The following is a 24974-nucleotide window of genomic DNA, read 5'->3' on the forward strand; positions in this document are numbered from 1 at the left end:
TTCAAAAATTGTACTGATGCAAAGTAGACATACATCTACTAGACATACAGTACATTAATACTTATAATACCAAAACCATCATTTTTCAATTTATAAGCAAGCTAAATTAAAAATTAACTGGTGGACAACCTCCTTTAATTCAGTATATCCTAGTTTTCTGTACAAATACAATGTGTGATTGAAAGTAGAAATAGCTGTGGGATTAATTTTACATAGTATACTTGGAATTCTGAATTCTGCTTTGTTAAGTCTGGTCTATATGGTTGAATAATGCAAGATTTGTGCTTAGAATAGGTTTACTGCTTGTCATACTGTCATGGAGATACATGTTACACTATAGTATGCTAACTAGGCTTTTAGATGTGCCGCTCATTGGAAACTTGGATCTACTGAATGCAAATAAAATCCAATCTATGGGATATATTGATTACAAGTTGGTGAAGTTTTGATGTACTTGTCAATATATCTGGAAACTGCTTAGTAGATATTTCCATGATGTACTGTTGTGCTATTGCAGGAGTCGTGGTCTTTACTATACAGAACATCCTACGAATAACATAAAGGGAAGCAAATTATTAAAACCGCCTAGTGATCTAATAGAATTCTGACACAGAGATAAGAGGGAGCTTAATAATTGCTTTATTCAAGGGGATATCTGGGACTTTGTGAAAAACAAAAAATGTGCCTAAGCATTAAATAAGGCATTTAGTTGCCACCTCTCTGCCTGTTGTGCCTGACGCCTTTCATCGCTGACACAGAGGAGTTTTAGACCACTCTTGCCAGGGATTCAGCTGTCTTTGCTGACGTCATGTTGACCGAGCAGCAGTTTCTTTTCCACCCTGCTCTGTCGATGGGGGGTGGCTTACTATGTCATTCTGATTGACAGTTGGTCCCCCCATTTAGGCAGCGGGAATACGGCTGTCAATCAAAATGACGTCGCAGTTCAGCCCCATCAATAGGGTGGATGACACAACATCAGCACATGCAGCTGAATCGCCATCAGGAGACGTCTGTGAATGCTGTGTGCCGGTGATGAGTGTCGCTGAGCAAAACAGGCAGTTAGGTAGCAACTACCTGCATATTAGTGCTCAGGCACATTTTTTGTTTTTCACAAAGTCTCAGATATCCCTTTTAAACTTAGCTTAACACTAGACCAAACTGGCAGAACTTGCGTCAGTCTCATCACACGGGTATGAACTGAGTCTTAGATTTATTGCATCTTTCTAAACAAGATAGACACCTCATATTTGGTTTACTGTGGACTACAAATGAGCAGATCAGGCAAAATTCAAACTCAAATTTGCATATTTGCTGGGATTATCCAGGGCAATAAGATCTGTGGAGAAGTTTCTCTACAAATTTAATGTCCATTATTATGGGATCTCTCCCGTCCACAGAGCAAAATAAACGTAACTCAGCATGCAAGGAGAAAAATAAACACTTATACTCACCCCATTGCTCTCCTTTCCAGCCCCTCTGCTCCTCAATGTCACCCATAAGGTTCTCGTTGCACCTTCAGATTGCCGTTGCTTATGTTAGTAGGTTCTGTTCAAGCATGCACCTATGGTCATGGAGTCATGGTTTTACCCGGAATCCCTGACCCAGTTTGAGAAAACTGGAGAATTCAACGCAAATGGTGGCAATCTGAAAATGTGTCAAAGACCAGACAGATGACAGTGACAATCAGAGAAGCTGAAGAAGTGAGCGATAATGTGAGTATAAGGATTTTTATTTTTACATTGTGATGACATTTTACTGTTCTGAAAAATGTCTGCTGACAGCCGTCACTCTGCCGAATCTGCACAGAAGCAAATTACAAAAACTCTGCATTTTGGCAAATATGGATTTTTGCATAATTCGTGTAAAATTCAATGGATCTCTACTCCAGACTATTCTTTTATAACCAAATTTTGATACGTTTTATAATGTTATAAGGCACAACCAATTTCAATGAAGCACTCCTCTTTGCTCGACCCTCTTAATGGACAGCAAATAAATAAATCTGACGTTACGCATGTAAATAAGTTTCTTGGCCCAAATAGACTCAAAATTTAGCTTAATACTGTAGCTCTCTTCCATGCTGTTTTATGACTGTTTATAAAGTCAAGAAATTTCACGGCACACTCTTATTTCAAAATGCAAATTAAATTATTTCAGACCACTTGTAGGTAGGCAGATGTACAGTATACAGTACAGAGCAAAGCTTTGGACACACCTTCTCATTTAAAGATTTTTCTGTATTTTCATGACTATGAAAATTGTAAATTCACACTGAAAGCATCAAAACTATGAAGTAACACATGTGGAATTATATACTTAACAAAAAAGTGTGAAACAACTGAAATTATGTCTTATATTCTATGTTCTTCAAAGTAGCCACCTTTTGCTTTGATGACTGCTTTGCACACTCTTGGCATTCTCTTGATGAGCTTCAAGAGGTAGTCACTCTAAATGGTTTTCACTTCACCGGTGTGCCCTGTCAGGTTTAATAAGAGGGATTTCTTGCCTTAAAAATGGGGTTGGGACCATCAGCTGTGTTGAGCAGAAGTCTGGTGGATACACAGCTGATAGTCCTGAATAGACTGTTAGAATTTGTATTATGGCAAGAAAAAAGCAGCTAAGTAAAGAAAAACGAGTGGCCGTCATTACTTTAAGAAATGAAGGTCAGTCCGAAAAATTGGGAAAACTTTGAAAGTACAGTTGCAAAAACCATCAAGCACTACAAAGCAATTGGCTCACATGAGGACCTCCCCAGGAAAGGAAGACCAAGAGTCACCTCTGCTTCTGAGGATAAGTTTATCCGTGTCACCAGCCTCAGAAATCACAGGTTAACAGCAGCTCAGATTAGAGACTAGGTCAATGCCACACAGAGTTCTAGCAGCAGACACATTTCTACAACAAATGTTAAGAGGAGACTTTGTGCAGCAGGCCTTCATGGTAAAATAGTTGCAAGGAAACCACTGCTAAGGACAAGCAACAAGGAGAAGAGACTTGTTTGGGCTAAAGAACACTAGGAATGGACATTAGACCAGTGGAAATCTGTGCTTTGGTTTGACGAGTCCAAATTTGAGATCTTTGGCTCCAACCACCGTGTCTTTGTGCGATGCAGAAAAGGTGAACAGATGGACTCTACATGCCTGGTTCCCACCGTGAAGCATGGAGGAGGTGGTGTGATGGTGTGGGGGTGCTTTGCTGGTGACACTGTTGGGGATTTATTCAAATTTGAAGGCATACTGAATCAGTATGGCTACCACAGCATCTTGCAGCGGCATGCTATTCCATCCAGTTTGCGTTTAGTTGGACCATCATTTATTTTTCAACAGGACAATGACCCCAAACACACCTCCAGGCTGTGTCAGGACTATTTGACCAAGAAGGAGAGTGATGGGGTGCTACGCCAGATGACCTGGCCTCCACAGTCACCAGACCTGAACCCAATCGAGATGGTTTGGGGTGAGCTGGACCGCAGAGTGAAGGCAAAAGGGCCAACAAGTGCTAAGTATCTCTAAGAACTCCTTCAAGATTGTTGGAAGACCATTCCCCGTGACTACCTCTTTAAGCTCATCAAGAGAATGCCAAGAGTGTGCAAAGCAGTCATCCAAGCAAAAGGTGGCTACTTTGAAGAACCTTGAATGTAAGACATATTTTGAGTTGTTTCACACTTTTTTGTTAAGTATATAATTCCACATGTGTTATTTCATAGTTTTGATGCCTTCAGTGTGAATTTACAATTTTCATAGTCATGAAAATACAGAAAAATCTTTAAATGGCAATGTGTGTCCAAACTTTTGGTCTGTACTGTGTGTTCAAAGATAAAGATTTGCTGCAGGATATTGAGGCGACATAAATTTTGATCACTTGGTATTTTTTAGAGCTGATTCTATCTTTGTACTGATTCTCTAGATTTGACATCAAGCTTGTTAGCTTTTTTCTCTTTGCTCCACTGGTTATCAGATACATCACAGACTTAACATAGGGACACATGCAGTAAAGACCAGATTCCTATATGGGGGATTAAAAGGTAAAAATTAAGAAGCCCCTTAGATCTCGCTAAACAGAGTTGTAGATGATAAACCTGACTGTAATGCTGGTAGATGAATGTAACGCTGGAAGGTGTGGACCCACAGTACCACAGGCCAGGTTTACCCTGGAGAGGCATGACTAGATGTCTGCCATGCTTTGCTAGGGCCTCAGATGGTGAGGACAAGCTGGGCTGCTGGTATACACCTGGTGCCACTCCATGGCAATCCCTGGGACAGCAACAGCCTACCGGGGGGGATTCAGAGGCACAGGAGGTTGAGACAGATGCGTATACAGATGATCCAAAGTTCCAGAACATCCTTGGCTGCCTTGGATTTATGACTCTAGGTAAGGATTCTCCTCCTAGTTTAAGGCTACTTTCACACTGACGTCGGTACGGGGCCGTCGCCATGCGTCAGCCCGACATACCGATGCACGTTGTGAAAGAAATGAACAACGGGGCAGCGGATGCAGTTTTTCAATGCATCCGCTGCCCCATTGTAATGTCCGGGGAGGAGGGGGCGGAGTTTCAGCTGCGCATGCTCGCTCAAAAATGGCGGACTCGACACACAAAGAAATGTTACATGTAACGCTTTTTTGTGCCGAGGGTCTGCCAAAACATGACGCATCCGTCGCACGACAGATGCGACGTGTGGCCATACGTCGCAATGCGTCGCTAATGCAAGTCTATGGAGAAAAAACACATCCTGCGGGCACATTTGCAGGATGCGTTTTTTCTCCAAAATGACGCATTGCGACTTACGCCAAAGAACACTATTGTGAAAGTAGCCTAAGCAAAGGTCTTATCTGGAGGGACGTCCTTTACAAGATCAGGATCCACTTCAACAATCTTAGCCAGGATTAAGATGTGCTGAGCTTTCTCCTCAGAGTCAGAGGCATGAAAGGATCGAGACAAGACATGAGTCTCAGGCAGGGGAGGCAGCTCCAAAGGCACAGAAGACAGCCACTTGGATAGGACCTTGGCAAGGCAGTTGGTAGAACATGACAATCTGCCTTCCTTGGAGTTGGGATCGTGTGCACTCGTGGATAGGTGAGCTGATAACATCAATTTTTTGTAATTTCAATGATCCACATTGAAGCACCTGACCAGAAAACCAGTGAATAACCGTCTTGTATAGACAAAACCAAAAAAAGATCCAAAATAACATAGTTTGCAGAGCCAGGTAGCATATAAAAAGTGGTTATTTCTAAGGGCAGGGTTCCAATCTGCAGGGTAACAGGCAGTGTGGCATGACAATAAGGCTCTGCCAGGAGTTAGCCATCAATGGAAGCAACAATCAGAGGACAAACAAACTGTTGCATAGGAGACTGAAGGTGACAAACCAGGTTAGGATGTGTGAAGTTAACATGGATACTGAGACTTAATGGACGGCCACAGAGACAAACCTCTCTCCCCAAACCAAGTTGACTTGGGTCAAAAGTTTTTTAGAGTTAATCTTCCCATCCAAGGTCATCTCTCCGATTGTCCCAAGGTGCTGAAGGCCTCTGGGCCGCACTGGGCAAGACGAACATAATATCCTTTGCTTCCACATACATGCACGTTGTCATGTTATCCTCATAGTCGCTCTTGTACAGAGAGTTTTGCTCGCTCTACCTGCATTGGCTCTACAGCAGGTGGTGGAGCTTGTGGCAGCACAGGTTACTACAACTGAGAGGTTGAAACTGATCTGAAAGGTTCCCAAAAAAGAGAAGACACATTTGCCTTTTCCAGACCTTGCTTATGGAAGCAATGATCAATCACAGTAGTGAGGTGTAAAAAGGCATCCAGGGAAGATGATAGATCTCTGCCTGCCAACTCAACGTTGATACAACCAGACAGACCCTGCCAGAAGGTTGCCACCAGGGATTCTTCACTCCAGGTTAGGCTTGCTGAAAAGGTGCAGAAGTGTAAGGCATACTGAGCCACCATATCCATGTCCTGTCTTAGAGTCAGCAGTGATGAGGTCTAAAACAAGATGCGGACAAGTTCCTCTAATACTGCCCAGAACATCTCCAAGAAATTGCGAGTCTTGGGACTACCATGCTCCCAAATTAGGTTTGCTCAAGCAAGGGCAATCTTGGACTGGTCGGAAAGGAAAAAGATCAGCGGGAAGAGTGAAGTAGATCTGGCCCAGGTTTATGAAGTCACGGCTCTTAGGCTGCTTTCACACATCAGGTTTTTGCCATCAGGCACAATCCGGCGAATTTTAAAAAAAAAACAGATCCAGCAAAAGTTGCCGCTGGATCAGTTTTTTTCTCATAGACTTGTATTAGCACTGGATTGCGACGGATGGCCTCACGTTTCATCTGTTTTTTGCTGGAACCGTTGAAAATTTGTTTTCCAGCGGCCATTGAAAACGGACATAGGAACGTTTTTTGTGTCCGTCGAAAAAAGCGCACAGCGACAGATTCAGCTAAAAACTGATGAAACGTGAAGTCAAATGATGGAACCCGGCAATGGATTCCATTTTTTTTTTTTTTAATTCATGCATTTTCTATTCCAAATTATGCATTTTCCATTCTGAGGTCTCTCTCCAGAATCGAAAATAGATTCAGTGAAAAAACCGATCCGTCGCATTAATTTTTTAATATTTCCGACGGATCCGTTTTTTTCAAAATTCGCTGGATTGTGCCTGATGACAAAAACTTGATGTGTGAAAGCAGCCTTAGAATCTCCATGAAAGTGGGACTGAAGTAGAAGCTGAAGTTTAGCTGTTCCAATAGACACTGGAACTCCAGGTGGCTCTCCTGGAGCTGAGGAAGGTGGACCTGTCGCGGTTGAAGTGCAGGACAGGGTAGTCACGGAAGTGAACAAATCCTGCAGCTGACCTTACATCACATGAATCACCTGCATCAAATGGTCTTGATGCTCCCGTTTAGAATGTACCTCCTCAAACAAAACTTGTAGTAAAGATTTGAGGCCACGGAGTCTCAATTTGTCAACGTGGTCCATGGCCCGAATGTAATGTAACGATTGTGGGTGAATGTAATGCTGAAGGGTGTGGACCCACTGAGCCATGGGCCAGACTTTCCTTGGAGGGGCATGACTTGGTGCCTACTGGGTTTTTACTAGGGCCTCAAATGGTGAGAATAGGCTTGGCTTCCAGGAGACACAGGTACCACTCCAGGGCAGTCCCTAGGACTACAGCAGCTGACCATTAGAGGCATGGGTAGGAGATACAGGAGGACAAGACAGAGGCATAGTCAGATGGCCCGAGGTCAGGAGGGGCAGCACAGGATCAGTAAACATAAAGGAGGTCAGGAGAGGAGAGGTCAGACTGGATGGTTTACAAGTCGGAAAATCAGTACAAACAAACACATAAACAGGACACTAGCACATAAGCTGATGTTATGGCTGTGTAACGCTGAAAAACTGCAACTGACCTAGCTGGTTCTTGCACATACTAGATATTCTGACCCTGCAGTTCCTAGTGGTTCCTACGTGGGCTGGAATATTCCTAAAAACAGGTAAAACGATGGTATTTCAGACCAATGCTGCTTAAAAGGCCATTGATCACTTCACATTCCTCCTAAGGAACCCGAGGGCAGAGCAGAGTTTTCGCTATTTTTAACTCAAAGTATTAGTAGTATACCAAATAACAAACTGAGCTTTACATACCCTTCCCCAGTCCATGTATGTTGAAAATAAACCCATTTAGTTGAAAACCTCAAACCTGAGAAAGCAATTAAAGACTTCTCCCTTTTCAACTATTTTAGTCCATAGGTTCAATGATGAAGAAAATAACAAACTAGCCTTCACTTTCCCTTCCCAGATCAGGTGCTGCCTCTCTGCCATGGTCTTTATTAATCGGCTGCAGTAGTGACATCCCAATGACAGATCTGCAGCCAATCGCTCAGCTCAGCAGCACAAGACATGGAGCCAAGTGATCATCTGCTGCGCTGTCGATGTGACCATCATGACAGCGGATCAACAAAGACCGCAGCAGAGAAGCAGTGCTGGACCGGGGGGAGTAAATAAAGCTCAGTTTGTTATTTTTTGACATCACTGAGGGTTTGGGCCAAAATAGTAAAAAATGGAGAAGTCTTTAATTGGTTTGACAACTTTAAGGTTTGTAACTAAATCGGGTCATTTGCAAGATTTGGTGATGGAAGCAAATTTCAAACTGAATTGGCCAATCGGGGGGTTTCTTTTCATGCTTCAACAATCATTTATTACATAATTTTTGGGCACTTCATAAATCTCTGCAGAGAGCAGCAATCATTTACTGCATAATTTTTGGGCACTTCATAAACTCTGCAGAGAGCAGCAATCATTTACTGCATAATTTTTGGGCACTTCATAAACTCTGCAGAGAGCTTTTGGGGCTATTTTCATTGTCATGTGTGTGGTGGAGACATTGGGGCTGAACACTCCTCTGTGTATATGGTAAGTGTGTCAGTTAGTTACAGTGCAGTGAGAACTGCAAGTCCCAGGTGGCAGCCAGAGGAGTGGGAAAATGCATCGACATTCTGTTCCAAGTTAATTCTTTTATCAGACAGATTCTAGTGTGTTTAGTGTTCCGCCATGGTTTGGGTAAACCAAATAAATACACAGGTGAAGAACATTTTTTTCCAAGGTGTGGGACGTGGGTCAAAAATCCCCCCCAAAAATTGATTTAGCTGTAGTTTTCCAGCCTAATTGTAGTTTACCAGCCTGATTTTAAGCTTTAATAAATAGCGACGAAGGGGCCCTTTAATGGTGACAGTAGACATTTCCATTGCTCATCAATTTCAATTTTTCATAAAAATCCTTGCCTTGCTTTAACCCCAACCTTGATGCTTCTGATCACAGGGCACAAATCCCACCACGAGGTCTAGATCCTCTTTCCTTACAGCATGCTGAATGCTATCCTGCACAATTTGCACTTTCAAAGAATGCCAGCACCCTGCCATTGATCTATGTGCGGTGTGATCCATTATTTATCCGCGCGCCATCCCATGGGTAATGTCTATGTATCATCGCTTGTCTAATATTTACCTTCTGGACCGTAGACTACAGACAAATAAACTGAATACATTGCGTCTTCGGTTAATTAGATGCAAAGTCCTTCGTGACGAGGAGTCTTGAGCTAATTATTCTGCCACACTCCGTCATTTAAAGGGTATTAACATTGATACATGTCATTGTGCGAAGAGTTAAGGGCCCCCCTTGCACACTCCCCTTTTTCCCTGGCTGACACTTAAACTGCTGGTAATAACAACCCCCCCCGAGGACATGAATAGAGTCACAGTGTTGATAATCGCAGAGTATCAGGCGAGGATCCTTGCAGCAGCAGGTCCATCGCCTGTGACATCACACTTGGAGCTTGCATCCAGCGTAGAGTTGCTTTGATTAGCCAGTCTGTGGGTCTGTCTGCGTCTTCCCCATCCTTCCTACTGGAGCATCCTGCCTTGAGGAAGGGCTTTCTACACTATAGACCAAGGCAAAGAGGGAGGACAGACTTCCAAGCACCGATCAGGGGAGCTGCAGCATGAAACCTATCCCTGCCTGCCACTTGCTATCTCTTCTCCTGCCTGCTATGGTTCTCAGCACCAGGTGAGCAGGGAAAGCATGCTTTGTATCATTGTGTGGGATACTACGCTGCTTTTCATCACCATTGCTGTATTTTACAGCACGCAGGGCTCCACGGCATGAGCAATATCTGCCCTGGATGTGCACGCAGAGCGGATCCTGCAGGGCAGCACCGGAGGGGTTAAGCCTAACGCATTTCGGTCAAGTTGCGGGGTTGCTCCACGAAGGGTTAACGCATTCTGGGAAATCGGCCGCAATCTGCGGCAATGTGTTTGGTTATGCCAGATGCTGAATTAACCATTGAGAGTGTCGACGTTACCAAATCATGGCTAATTATTGCTTTTTAATCGCTTTCTATATAAAGTCGGGATTTCGGAAATACTTTAACAAAGTTGTATGGTTTTTTTTTTGTTTTTTTTTTTGGCCAACTGGGGCAGCGCTGTAGTGATCGCTATTGTTCCATGTGTTTGTAGCGTTGGACTATGTAGATGGAGATGAGGCTTTTCATGTATAGGACCATTGGGTTCGGGCCTCGGATTTGGTGCCGGTTCTGCTGCATTCTGCTATACGGGACCATTATGTATTGGACGGACGGTATGCGAACGCTTTTTTCATTAAGAGGTTAATAAGCCCAATGGAGGGCATTTAGTATAAAAGTGCGATAAATCCCGAGAGAGTTGTGGCATTGATATTCGAGGCTGTTTCTGGATTATCGCTCCCTGATACAAAGTCCGGCTTATCTGTGTGAATGATGAAAAGTTGCTTCAGTTGGACGGCACAATATCTGTCATTGTTCGGTGAGGCGGCGCCATGCAGCGTGCCGTCTGCCCTCACCGTGCCCTTCCCACCAATCACAGACCCCGGGATTTGATATTATTAACCCCCCTAAGGATTGTACCAGTCCCACAGTCTGTTATGCATCGTCTCGTTAAAACAATGGCTGGAGCGATGGAGGCGGCGTGGTGACGGAGCTGGCGGGTCGCACCTTGTGTCGCCATCAGCTGACTGGTGGATGTTCCTGGAGTGATGGAAGGACGTTGTAGTGACCGAAGGTCTGCGAGGTGATGGAGTCTGTGGTAGCACTGGGGTAGGGGAAAGTAGAGATGAAAGGACAGCCATGTTTCCAGAGTTCTCCTCAAAAGCCCAGCACCACAGGAGGCCACAGCAGCTCCAAACAAGTGTGGAGACATAGCACTCAAAGTGGATGCTCACAATTAGAAAAAAAAAATATCATAAATATGTCAGGAACAGCGCCACTCTTGCTTTCAGGTGGTGGGTGGTATTACAACAGCTACATTCACCACTGTGAGAATACACTACAATATATATATATATATATATATTCATATTTTTGTTCACTTTTTGTAGTAAAAACAGATCCATATACACATGCTAGAAAACATTATAATATATATATATATATATGTGTGTGCTTTATTTTTTTATAAAACAGGGTCATCCTTGTCCATGGATCTTGTCTGTTATTGTAACTTATCCTTAAGGAGGTGAATGTTGCAGAATTGCAATACTAGACACTGCCTGAAAACAAGAGGGGCGCTGTTCCTGATGAAAATAAATGAAGAGAGCAGGTTCCTTATTCTAAACTTCTTTAGGACAATGTGCCACTTTAAAGATTCTTATGGTGCTGCAGTGAAGTCGCACATTACGCTACTTGATCCTATTCTGTACATTATTAACACCATAATACCCCTCCTGGATTTTTCCGATCAGGTAGTTAATTTCAGCTTAATATCTTTCTCAGTGGATCATACATATAAATTTAAGCTATTTAAAGAGCAATCAATGTGACTGAATATGACATGTATCTCGCTGCCGTATCACAAGGTCTGTATTAATCAAAGCCGTCCACAGAATCAGCAGGAGCCCAGGATGTCTTGCTCCATATATCTGGGCATCATACATAACACCGCACAGCAGGACACACTATACCCCTACACATGGCTGAAGATGGCTGTTTCCATAAAATGTACTATATAGTTGGAGCAATAATGTATAACTTTCTATAATAACTCATGAAATGCATGAACATGTTTGCATCTCTACTTTTAGCCACTTGAAGACGTATTTTAGTTTTAACAAAGTATATTGTATATGTAATAGTTCATATTGATTTTCAAAACCACTGCTTGCTGCTATTAAATAGAAATCTTCACTCATTGGTCTGATTAAACTCTGATCAGAGCGTGATCTGATTCTCTGGTATGTGGAGAACGTGGGGAAAAAAAATTGTTGAAAATCGGACTGCACTCGGATGTCATCTGAGTGCAGTCCAAAGGTTTCAATCAATTCATTGACTTGCACGGCCGAGTGTGATCTTAATATCAGATAAAACTCGGGCATGCAGCGATTTTTTTTTTTCCTTTGATCAATGCAGTCAAAGGACAAAAATCCAAAATGTGCACGACCCCATAGAATAACATAGAATGCGATCTGATGTTTTGTTGGATCGCACTTGCCAAATAATTGCGCCCGCCCTCAGTGGATATAGTTCTGCTCTGGACGTGTGACAATGACTTCTTTTATTTAAAGTTGTGTCTTTTTTGAAACTATGAACCTAATAAAAGTTCTTATTAAAAAAAAATTGGATCTTCAAAATTGTATAGCGTTTTTATTCTTTTCAAATGAGCCCCCTTTAAATCTTTTTTTGCCGTCATTTCTCTTGTAAGTCGTTAGTCTTTAAGTGCTCGCATCCACAGACTGAAGATGGCAGCAAAATAAGCAGAGAACAAAGTATAAACTTCCACATGAAAAGTTTCTTTCTAGTGTTAAAAGTAGTAAAATGGGGGAAAATGCAGATTTGTGCTCCACACAAATGCTACAACTATCACTATGTGGGGGAACATCTCGGCTTTGTCTCCTCTTCTGGGGGGCTTTCAGGCATCTACCTAGAGTGAAAAACTGAGGAAAATCATATTCAATGCATCAGAGAACACTTACTCCATCATAGGACTGTGCTACTGTTTGATATAAATCAGTGGAGCTTAGTAAAATAAAATATGAAATTACTATTAAAATGATGAATAAATATTGCTAAATATTAAAATATGAATTCTATGTATTAGGAACATACATTTGAACATGTACCTAAGCTCTCCAATACTGAGCTCAGGGATTTAGCTTTCCAACAATTTGATAGAGTATTTTCACTTTAAAGAAAACTTTCTAAGCGTTGCCAGGACTCGGTGAGTCCTTCTTCCTCCTCCCACACATTTTGATTGACAGATCTTCCGTCTACAGACACTTTCCAGAGAAGCTGTCACTCTGTGTGGGCGCTGGAAGTCTTTCTCTAGGAGTCCTGACGGCATTTAAACATCATAACAGTCCTCCTTCAGATCATCAGAAACTATAGACTGCATTTTCTATTACGTCTTGATGGCCATTTTTGAGAAGTTAAAGCGTTTTTGTGTTTTTTATTTAATCCCCAGAGAGGTTCCCCTAATCTATTTTCCCTGGCCATAGTTTTATACTCACGAGCTGCCCTCTTCATCTGTTACCGGTGCGTCCCCAGTCGGTCTTCTGCAGGTTGTGACTAGTGAGGAGCGAGTATACTCGTTGCTTGTGTTTTCCCCAGCACGCTCGGGTGACCTCCGAGTATTTGTTAGTGTTCGGAGATTAAGTTTTCATCGCCTCAGCTGAATGATTTACAGCTATTAGCCAGCTTGATTACATGTGGAGATTACCAGGCAACCCCCACATGTACTCAGCCTGGCTAGTAGCTGTAAATCATTCAGCTGAGGCGATGAAAATCTCCGAGCACTAACAAATACTCGGAGGTCACCCGAGCGTGCTGGGGAAAACCCGACAATGAGTATATTCGCTCATCACTAGTTGTGATGACCTGTCAGATCTTTCCAGTGGTCGCTAGGCCATACAGAAGTCACTATTCGATATAAGTCTACGAGAGCCAGAATGGGACCAGAATGAGGCTCTCGTAGACTTACATTGAGGGCTTGTGACCTACCTCTGACTTCCGGTCAGTTAGAAGTTGCGGTCACAAGATGACGGAGGAGGACCGGAGCTGCAGTTGGTCACTATAATACTAGGGGGCAAGGAATACTAATGACTTCACTCAAGCCCTGAAATAAAACAAAATGCTGGAGTGCTTCTTTAACTACAGGAAACACAGTCATGGATCTTGTTTTCTTTGATTTAACCAACAAACTAAAAGTTGATCTTGAGTTTCTTTTGCGTCAACCAGTATGACTACGCATGTCATGTGACATAACATAATTAGACCAATATTTTTGTAAGTAATAGTTTTGTTTCCTTCTATAACTTCATATGAACCCTTATATATCAAATTTAGATTTCTAGTCAAAAATCCCCTTTAAAGAGCCACTCCGGCACTTTTTTTTACTAGAGTAGTGCCACTAATCTAGGTTTCTTTGCCTTAGTATTATACTCACCAGCCGGCGTCTTGATCTTTTATCAGTACCACTCCATTTGTCTTCTACAGGTTGCGACTAGTGTTGTTCGATACCGTCCGATACTTGAAAGTATCAGTATCGGATAGTATCGGCCGATACCCGAAAAGTATCAGATATCGCCGATACCCGATACCAATACAAGTCAATGGGACACCAAGTATCGGAAGGTATCCTGATGGTTCCCAGGGTCTCAAGGAGAGGAAACTCTCCTTCAGGCCCTGGGATCCATATTAATGTGTAAAATAAAGAATTAAAATAAAAAATATTGATATACTTACCTCTCCGGAGGCCCCTGGACTCCTAGAATGAGGAGTTTAGGGCCTGAGAATGACGTCGCGGCTTGTGATTGGTCACATGGCGGTCACATGAGCGGCACGCGACCAATCAGAAGCCGTGACGTCATGGAAGGCTCTAAACGCGCTCATTTTAAGCAAAGAAGGCTGCCAGTTACCAGCGGTGATGTCCAGGGGCCTCCGGAGAGGTAAGTATATCAATATTTTTTATTTTAATTCTTTATTTTACACATTAATATGGATCCGATACCGATTCCCGATACCACAAAAGTATCGGAACTCGGTATCGGAATTCCGATACCGCAAGTATCGGCCGATACCCGATACTTGCGGTATCGGAATGCTCAACACTAGTTGTGACCTGTCGGAACACTCCAGTGGTTGCTGGGCAAGCCAGAAGTCTCTACTCAATGTAAGTCTATGAGAGCTAGAACGAGGCCAGAACGGAGATCTCGTAGACTTACGTTGAGAGCTTGTGACCGTTACCTCTGACTTCTGGTCAGTCACAAGCTGCGGCCTGAATATGGTTGTGCAGGGAAGTACATAAGATAGCGGCTGGTAAGTATAACACCAGGGTCATGGACCTTGCGTTGGCACCACTCCAGCACCTGAAGTGGTGCTTTAAAATTGAAGCAACTTTCTTGTAGGAGGAAACGTTGGTAGAAGTTTCTGCGATATTGGATGGATCTGCAATTTAATGTGAAGTGCTATACAGTATGTGTAAGAAGAATTCTTAATCTGGAAAATAAAAAAAAGTCTCCGACATTTGTGAAAACTCCAGTATTGATAAAACCTTTATGAAGTTTGACAATAACTGCAGGGAGCGCAGATGTTTTTCTGATGAGTGATTTTAGAAATTGCATACTGTACTTGGAGAAACTACGGAAGGCGGCATAAGTCCCTGGTGCTTGGGAAATCTATTTTCTTGTCGACTTCCAGTGGTGTTAAAAATCCATATCAATCATTGTTATAAATTATGATAGTGGGTGTTTGTTGTTTCATGGACTTTGTTGAGAAAAAAAAAAGTGTTTGACGTGACGTGATCCATCAAGTATACAGCCCCAGTAGAGTGTTAACACATTTACTGGGTAATTACTGGAAACTTCAGTGAATGCGATTCTACATCTGCTGGAAATAGACTTGTTCTTCATTAAATACCTTTAAGTCTTCTTCTCAGTTCACTGATATGTGGGGTTACGGTAATTATTGACTTTTGTTTTGTAATGCTAAGATTTATTGACAGGCATATTCAATGCACACGACGTCATGGTAATTGGTTAGTTCCTAACCTTCCAGATTGGTAATTACTAAATTAATAATCCTTAGTTTTCATAAGTGTTAGACCTTTTTCACAAGTCTCGTTATTATTGATAGAACTGTAGAGGAGCAACTTTAGAAAACTCATAAATTAAGAGGAATTTAAAGAGAATCTGCCACCTACTTTTCATTTATAAGCTTTGGCCACCACCATCAGGGGATTATCTACAGAATTCTGTAATGCTGTAGATAAGCCCCCGATGTAACCTGGAAGATAAGAAAAACAAGTTAGATTATTCTCACCCAGGGGCGGTCCGTTCCGATGGGCATCGCGATCCGGGTCTGGCGCCTCCCATCTTCATGTGATGACGTCCTCTTCCTTGCTTCTGTTGCGGCTCCTGCGCAGGCGTACTTACCTGCCATGTTGAGGGCAGAGCAAAACTGCAGTGCGCAGGCGCCGGGAAAGGTCCGAGAAGCCCAGTGCATGCGCACTGCAGTACTTTGCTCTGCCCTCTACAGGGCAGGTAAGTACGCCTGCGCAGGAGCCGCGATAGAAACAAGGAAGATGATGTCATCTCATCAACCCGAACCACAACACCCATTGGACCGGACCGCACCGGACCGCCCCTAGGTGAGTTTAATCTAACTTAATTTTTTTATCTTTCAGGTTACATCGGGGGCTTATCTGCAGCATTACAGAATGCTGTAGATAAGCCCCTGATCACGGTGGCCCAAGCTTATAGCTAAAAAGTAGGTGACAGATTCCCTTTAAGTACCAGTAATTAATCCAATAGGGAAAATATCTGCAGGGTACATGATACAAGGGAGGAGAAGTTGGGCAAATTCCTAGATACACTCACAAGGAATGATCAGTGTACAATTTTGGTTGAAATCCCTTCGCTTAGGTGTCCTGTGGGTGGTCCATCTTAGTTGTTGACAGCTTCCCCTGTACAAGCACAGAGATGGCTGACAATCACTGAGCGGCAAAACACCAAAGCATAATAAGTAGAGGGGAGGGAAAGAGGTAAAAATCTGTATGATGCTCCTAGGCTCTTGTCTAGCTTGTTCTTCTCCTAGCTTCTTATACTTCCTCTGCTCCCTCGTTCTCTGCGGGTCTCGGCTGTTCTTTTGGCGCTGAGTCCCATTCTAACACACAGAGGGTGATGGATGTCATCGATGTCACTGACATGTGTTGTCTACGTTGACCTCAGTGTCGGATGAACCAAAGAGAATTTCATATTTGCTAGAATGCGAAACTTTGTGGAAAACCGCAACAAATTTGCGGATCATTTTGCCGATATCTATTACCTGTGCATAGGACAGCATTCTCAACATAATAATTTCCTTTTAAACCTTTATAAAAGTCTATGTGCCTGATTCATCAAAGCTTTAACCTTCTGGTGAAAAAACTTTGAAATGTCTCAAAATTTTGGTGCAACTTGTGGCTGTGCTAAAACTGTGGCATTCTCACACCATTTTCACCCATAAAGTGGGTGATATGTAGCTGTCTTGTCCCCACTAGTCAATTCATGATAAGTGGTGATGTTCCCTATGTCAGAAGTCTTACTCCGGTCCCAAACTGGAGTAAGATTTGTGGTGAGGCACACGCCACTTTTCAGGCACCCCTATTCATGAAAAGCCTGCACCTCCTAATGAATCAGGAGCATCTGACTCCGGCAAACCCCCCCTCACCAAGACCAGCCTGAATAACACCGATTTGATGATTCTGGGCCATTCAGGTTTGTCTTTATATGTATTTATATATTTTCTTATTTCTAATGCTTTTTGTTTCGGAGGTTTTCCTCCCTTTTGCACTTTGCTTGAAACCCCAGTTTTGCCGCCACCCTTGCGGAGAGCACATGGGACCCCCATGGCCTCTCAAGTTCATTGCGCCTGAAGGTTCTCACTTTTGAAGGTTTGTACTTTCTGTTTCTTTCATCACAGTTGTTTTTTTTTTGTTGCTTGTCTTAAGGTACCGTCACATTTAGCGACGCTGCAGCGATCTAGACAACAATGCCGATCGCTCCAGCGTCGCCGTTTGGTCGCTGGAGAGCTGTCACACAGACAGCTCTCCAGCGACCAACGATCCCGAAGTCCCCGGGTAACCAGGGTAAACATCGGGTTACTAAGGGCAGGGCCGCGCTTAGTAACCCGATGTTTACCCTGGTTACCATTGTAAATGTAAAAAAAACAAACACTACATACTTACATTCCGGTGTCTGGTCACGTCCCTCACCTTCAGCTTCCCACACTGACTGAGCGCCGGCCGTAAAGCACAGCGGTGACGTCACCGCTGTGCTTTGCTTTACGGCCGGCCGGCGCTCACAGTCAGTGCGGGAAGCTGAAGGTGAGGGACGTGACCAGACACCGGAATGTAAGTATGTAGTGTTTGTTTTTTTACATTTACAATGGTATCCAGGGTAAACATCGGGTTACTAAGCACGGCCCTGCGCTTAGTAACCCGATGTTTACCCTGGTTACCAGTGAAGACATCGCTGGATCGATGTCACACACGCCGATCCAGCGATGTCAGCGGGAGATCCAGCGATGAAATAAAGTTCTGGACTTTCCCCAGCGACCAACGATCTCCCAGCAGCGGCCTGATCGTTGGTTGCTGTCACACATAACGATTTCGTTAACGATATCGTTGCTATGTCACAAAAACGATCGTTATGTGTGACGGTACCTTTACTTTGCATTATTCCTTCGTAAAACAATCAGAAACATCAGAGCTGTGGCAGAGCTACTAGACTATATATTACTAGATATACAGTATAGTCTAGGTTGTATGAAGCTATAATATGATCAGGTGCATGAAACCTAAGTCTGGTCAGAAGACCTGGAATATTAAAACAATTAAGCCTTGATATGCAAGAGTAGTCACTCAGTTTGAAATGGTCACTGTCCCTTCGACAAACTTTGCATAAATCCGTAGTACAAGGAAATATAAGAAGCATTGTAATGTATATTATCAGAGAAATATTCTTCTTTCTCCTCGCATGAGCCACTTCTCCCCTTCCTACATACATAATTTACTCTAAATAAAATAGCCTTTTTCAAATACACGATTGTCTGCCAGTTTACTGGGGGATCAGATTATAGCTGCATGTATAAGTATATGTAAAGTAGACAGAGCATAGTGAGAGAGAATGAAGGAGGCAGAGAGACCATGCTACTTCCTTCTCATGTTGTATCTAAACCCAGCGCTGGATTCACAGCTACACTGTACACTCCTGCTTTACAATATCCTCCATTCTGCTACTGCTGTATTAGTTTGTCTGTAATAAGACATAAAAGGATTATTTTGGAGGTTATTTAATGTTTCAACTACATAAAACAACTTAAGAAAATGATGATATGGCAAAGTACAGAAAGGTGAAAAGAGACGTTTTTCCTTCTCCGCTCCCTCCGGTTATGTATTCATATAAATATTCCGTATCTATTTTCTTTGTTGTCGTTGATTTATAAGCGTATCACTGAACTCAAGAAGAATAATCCTTCTCAAGATAAATGTACCTTCCTGCCAAGCACATATATTTATTTCTCTCAGGACCGGCTGTCGGGTTTTGTCATACAGTATAAGATATGTCATAGAAAATTCTGTCCTACTTTGTGAACTTGCTCGCCCTAGGTCAGCCGAGCACGACGCGGTGAGACAATGTAAGCAGGTGCGCCGGCAAAATGATATTAATTGAACATCAGACTGGTGTTCTGATACTTCAAGGTGAACTGTACATAACATATATTCAACCTCGAGAGATAGAGGCATAGAGATGATTTAAGATCTGACAACTGGAATTTCCACTATTTAAAAACCATAGAGCTTGTCATTTCTAGCAAAGTACGAAGTGTCTGCTTGATTCTCTAGTAAAAGGGCCACGGCTGACACACTGAGCGATGACTATAAAGGTGATGCCTGCCATCTAGCATTGGCGCTGTTTGGATTTCTGAGGTGTGCACTGCCCCCTCAGGCCTGTACTGTGTATTACACAGTAGGAGGAATTTATTAGTAGCAAATAATAGTAGGGCAACTGAAACATTGCGTGCCAAAATATATCACAATGATGCAAGGTGTGTAAGACTGATGATTTGGGGCATCATGCAAGAATTCTGGCACTTTTCTCGTCCTTAGGACACATCCAGTGCCCTCTTTATACATTTATTTGCAGAAAATTAATGGTGCACAGGAGATGCATTTCTTTCCGCATGTAACGGTGGGATCTTTTATTGATTACATAAAGCGTTCTGAATTCCCATGATAAAGCTGAATATAGGCAGAAACGCGTCGGGTAAATACTTACCGCCTGTATCTAGTGATGAGCGAATATACTCGTTACTCGAGATTTCTCGAGCACGCTCGGGGGTCCTCCGAGTATTGTTTAGTGCTCAGAGATTTAGTTTTCCTCACCGCAGCTGAATGATTTACATCTGTTAGCCAGCATAAGTACATGTGGGGGTTGCCTGGTTGCTAGGGAATCCCCACATGTACTTATGCTGGCTAACAGATGTAAATCATTCAGCTGCGGCGCTAAAAACTAAATTTCCGAGCACTAAAAAATACTTGGAGGACCCCCGAGCGTGCTCGAGAAATCTCGAGTAACGAGTATATTCGCTCATTACTACCAGTATCTCAATTCTTTATGCTCTGCTACGTTGATTATTATCTGGAGTAATCATCATGTTGGGTGAAATCAATCCAATTTTTGTTATCGATCATTATTTCTTTTGATTGAATGATTCCATTATGATATGGCCACACTGATTTGTCTATAGAATTGCAAATAGGATGAATGACATAAAGGCTATGTCCTGGTATTGTGAAGCTCTGCGTTTCTGGTGGTATCACACAGCGCCCGTTTTGTTGGTTTGTTTCTTTGTCGTTTTTATGCCTTTCCACAATCCGGTCTCTGATTCGACCTTTTTAACGATTTGTAGCAAAAGTTGCGTTTTAGGTCCCATTTGCTGATTTTCTTTCTCATAGTGCACATTATTATTAATATATCTGATGCATATTATGACTCCGTTTTGCCAAATACCCCTTTTCTAAGCACATATCCAAAACGTGTCTCTTACAATAAATGTCAGTCATGTGTATTGCGGTCTCTGGGGAGCGCAGAGGAAGCAGGTAGGTCGGATGGAATGAAAGGTCCACCGCAGCTCCAGCCGTGTGCTTCCAACGGAGGATGGGTGCAATAGTTGAATGAAAAAAACGGTCAGAGGAGCGCTAGGAACTCAAGAACACAGGTATATTAGATGATTCCACAACACGTTTCGATGGTAACCCCGTCTTCATCAGAGAATCTCCACCTGATGAAGACGGGGTTACCTTCTAAATGCGTTGTGGAATCATCTAATATACCTGTGTCCTTGAGTTCCTAGCGCTCCTCTGATCGTTTTTTTTTCATTCAATTCGTACAATAAATGTGGCACATGGCATTACACCACAGTTTGGATCAGTTTCGGACAGAATTCTGTTGCATTTTTTTAAAATCACATCCAATTAATCTGTTTTTCTTCAATCAATTCATCAAGATTCTTGGTTTCCTCAACAAAGGTTCATGAGTTAAAGAATAAGTAGTGAAAATTTGCCTATATTCATAATAGAATACTTACATGGGGGCCGGTCATTCGGTCATTCTTTCACCCAACAGCCAATCCCTATATATACATAATATCAGGATTAGTTTTGGTTTAGCTTTATTCCTGATCTATCTCCATTCCTAATCTACTTGTAATTCTGTTTTGGAAGGAGATGTGGTGCCAGTGTTTGTGGAGGACAATATGTGCAGTTCTGCATTAAGCCCTGTCTACCAATAGCCCCACTAAATGGCCATATGGCAGAATAATTCGGGAATAAAGGGTTTTGAAACATTTTGCCTATGTTGATCCGAATCTTGACATGGTCCTTATGAATTAATGGAATTCCGTTTGTCAGTTCTGTTTTCGATAAATGGAATTCATGAACAAAATGGAAAAGTTGTATGAGTAGCAGATTGATTATTAGCATTGATTATTATCTTCGGTCTGCGTTCCGAAGCGTAGCAGCTTTTTAAAAAGGAAAAGATTTCATTATAAGGGTTTGTGCACATGACGTCTTTATTCCCAGGCAAAGCTGCTTTAGGAAAAGAAGTCAGTAGCCTTTTCCTGAAGATGCTTTGTTGGTGGTTTTGCTGGCAATATTGCAGCTCCTTTGCCTTTTGCCTATTGTTTCAACTATAAAGAATGGATGGCTTCCAAACAAAGCGCCTGAAGAATGAAAATGTCACTTCTTTTAACCACTTCACAGCTTCTATGCAGTTACAATAAGTAACATCTCCACCAGGACCTGCTCCTGCAATGTTTGCTTCTGTTGCTTCACTGGGCAGCGCTGGTTATAGAGATGTCTGACCCAGAAGCCCTGGATGGTGCAGTTTCTATCCAGCCACTAAGATTAAGGTGGCTGGGACCTGCAGTACTGCTCAGTCTGACGGTATGGGTGTGTTTGCTCCAGCCAATGGGAGAGCACCACACCATACTTAAGCTTCCAGCCTACTGCTGGAAGCTGCCAGATACAGCCATGTTCTCCTCTGGTTTAATCCTGTCTGTTCAGCTTCTGTGTAACGTATTTCCTGTTTTGACATCAGCTTGTTTTACTGATAATTTTTAAGTACCTTTCATGCCCTCTTGGTTCTCACTTGACTACCTGACCAATCCTGCCGCCCTGCCCTGCACAAATATTAGCTTATTCTGTGGCCTCAGCCCAGGCCAGGGTTGAGTTTAGATCCCTGTACAGGAGTTAAAAGGTGAAGGCCAGGGCAAAGCCTGGGATCTGGTAAACAGAATGGCTTATGCTAAATCTGTCCATGGCAGCCATTTCAGGGCTGCCAGGAAACCACTGACAGAGCCTCATTACAATAAGACTGAAGATGTGCACAGAAATCTCGTTTATATATTGTGTTCATTATGATCATATTTTTGCGGCACTTTTTCAGGCAGATTCAAGGCAACTCTGACTGAAAATGTTCTGTGTGTAAGGGGTTACAAAGACTGTTCAAAGCCTCACACACGTCCCAGTTAAAAGCATGATAAATGTAAATGTACCACCCTGTATATTTGGTTATATATTGTAATGCTGCAATTGTATATAGGGAGAGTGCAGTACCAAGTTAGCCCACTAGAGGGGGCAAATTATGACTAAATAGTAGAAGGATAGCATCTAGATAGCATAGGAGGGGCCTACTGTGGATAAGGCTTCTTTCACACTAGCGTCGGAATCTCCCCGTCGCAATGCGTCAAGGAGAAATTCCGACGCTAGCGTTTAACGCATTGCACAATGGAGGCAGCGGATGCATTTCTCCGGCGCATCCGCTGCCCCATTGTAAGGTGCGGGGAGGTGGGGGCGGAGTTCCGGCCACGCATGCGCGGTCGGAAAAAGCGGTCCGTCAGGAGCAAAAAACGTTACATGTAGCGTTTTTTGCTCCCGACGGTCCGCCAAAGCACGACGCATCCGTCGCTCGATGGATGCGACGTGTGGCAATCCGTCGCAAATGCGTCGTCAATGCAAGTCTATGAGGAAAAAACGCATCCTGCAAGCACTTTTGCAGGATGCGTTTTTTTCTGCAAAACGACGCATTGTGACAGATTGCAGAAAACGCTAGTGTGAAAGTAGCCTAAGACAGGAGTATTTTCTGATTGTAAGTAGTAGGGCTGGGGAGCCCAGGGAGCCCAGACAGCCAAGTAGCGCCAGGGAGCCCAGAAAGTCCAGTAGGGCCTTAGAGCCTGGGCAACACGGTGGGCACCGTAAAATTTGAAGCTGGGAGTCCAGACATTCAGGGCTTGGGAACTGAAGGAAACAGCAACAGTGGAATGCAGGGCAGCACCAAGTTGTGGCAGCTTACTACATAGGAAGATGCCATTATGTCTGTTCTGAAATGGACAGGGGAACTCCTAAATGTGGTAAAGCTGGACAGATGGAACACTGCGGTACCAGATGAAACGGTACAACCTGGGAGCATTCTAGAAGAAGTAGGGAAAAGCACAGGAATAGACAAGGATATGTTCTGTGATGTTCCCTGTGAAGTTGCTGTAACTGAAATGGACGTACTGCGAAAGAATTCAAGTAAAGTTGTCTGTTATAAGTTGAAACTGGGTTCTGTCTCTGTTTATACGGAACCAGCAGGGGTAAGCCCACAGCAGACGAGAGGGGACCCTGATGGTGCAGAAGGCATTACAGAAGGTACGCTGCAAAGGAGATAATGTATATACTGTATGTGTCGAGTGGCTAGGGTGCGCTCCAGCAGCTATCATTGCGGCCCACGACTATGGCCCTGGCACCCCTCACATGTGCACAAACCCTAAACAGTGACACATAATGTGGAACTCACATAAACACCATAACAGTTAAAGCAGACCCTCTTCTTCCATTAGCATCGGCTCTGTAACAAGACAATATGGGATGTTACGTTAGTTTATTTTCCCAAAATGCAGCAGACAATTAAAATTCCTGAAAATGCATGTAAATTTTGCCTAAAAAGACATATTTTTGTTAGTGTAAGTGTCTTGTGATCTTCTTTCATCTTGAATGACCTATTCAACCAAGCACATCTTGATGCAATGCTTGTCCCAGTCATATATGGAAAAAAGCAATTACGGCGCTATATAATTACAGTAGAAGTTAGGTAAAAACACTGTGTTCTTTCCAATTCTATTTACTATGTAAGTAAGCAAAGCATGTCCCTTGGGAAATATAGAAATTATATAAATTCATTTTGTTTTTCTTGCTTTTACTTTTTTTTTTTTACTTTTTGTTATTAAAAACAAATCTATAGTAATTTCACTAAATTATCCAGTAGAGTTTCCTTCAGGGACACTGGATTAAATATAATATGGTTTATGGATGTAAAACAAAACGGGAGTTGTCACAGAGTGAGGAACGCAGAGACAGGAGGAGAAAGCAGGACGAACGCATCTCTGAGCAACCTGCAACCTTGGGACAGAATTTTAGCTTCATAACTGCCAAGAATGGTTACTGTGAAGTGCAACTTTCAATTTCTATGTGAAAAATAAAAAATAAATTAAGTAACCCATGAAAGAGAAAAATCAGAGCCCGTAATGGAAAAATTTTAAAAAGTGCTTAGGGTTTAAATTAACCTGTGATGTTCTTAAACGCTTGTATCCTGCAGATATAAGGTTAATCTTCAGGTCAATAGCGTTACGAAGCTTTGTGGACTTCACACTAAAAGAGCAGCTATCAGGAGAACATTAACTTCTTTCTTCCCTGGAGCCACCGTCTTTGAGTCGTAGAGAAGTGCTGGAGGGGCTTTAATCATCGCTCACAGAAGTGTAAGTTGCAGAGTCATAATGAATGTGGTGCAGAGTCGGCTGTAAACCAAAGTGCCGGGATGTGCTTACAGCCACCAGTTAGTGTGTACTGTATTAAGAAGTGACTGTAGCCGCTGTGGCTGC

The 24974-nt window shown here is 42.8% G+C and overlaps 1 protein-coding gene across 2 annotated transcripts in view; it reads left to right on the top strand.

Moving 5' to 3' along the window:
* The first annotated feature begins 9240 nt into the window (after positions 1 to 9240).
* Positions 9241 to 24974, top strand: part of LUZP2 (leucine zipper protein 2) — a 1110632-nt gene continuing 1094898 nt past the window's right edge. The window contains exon 1 of one of the 2 annotated variants that reach the window (XM_069738799.1): positions 9241 to 9556. In XM_069738799.1, coding sequence (XP_069594900.1) covers positions 9492 to 9556 — 65 coding nt within the window. In that variant the 5' untranslated portion in view covers positions 9241 to 9491. The remainder of the gene's footprint in view (positions 9557 to 24974) is intronic. The other variant, XM_069738800.1, reaches the window with a different exon arrangement.

The sequence above is a fragment of the Ranitomeya imitator genome, chromosome 9 (assembly GCF_032444005.1).
Source record: "Ranitomeya imitator isolate aRanImi1 chromosome 9, aRanImi1.pri, whole genome shotgun sequence".
NCBI classification, from domain to species: domain Eukaryota; kingdom Metazoa; phylum Chordata; class Amphibia; order Anura; family Dendrobatidae; genus Ranitomeya; species Ranitomeya imitator.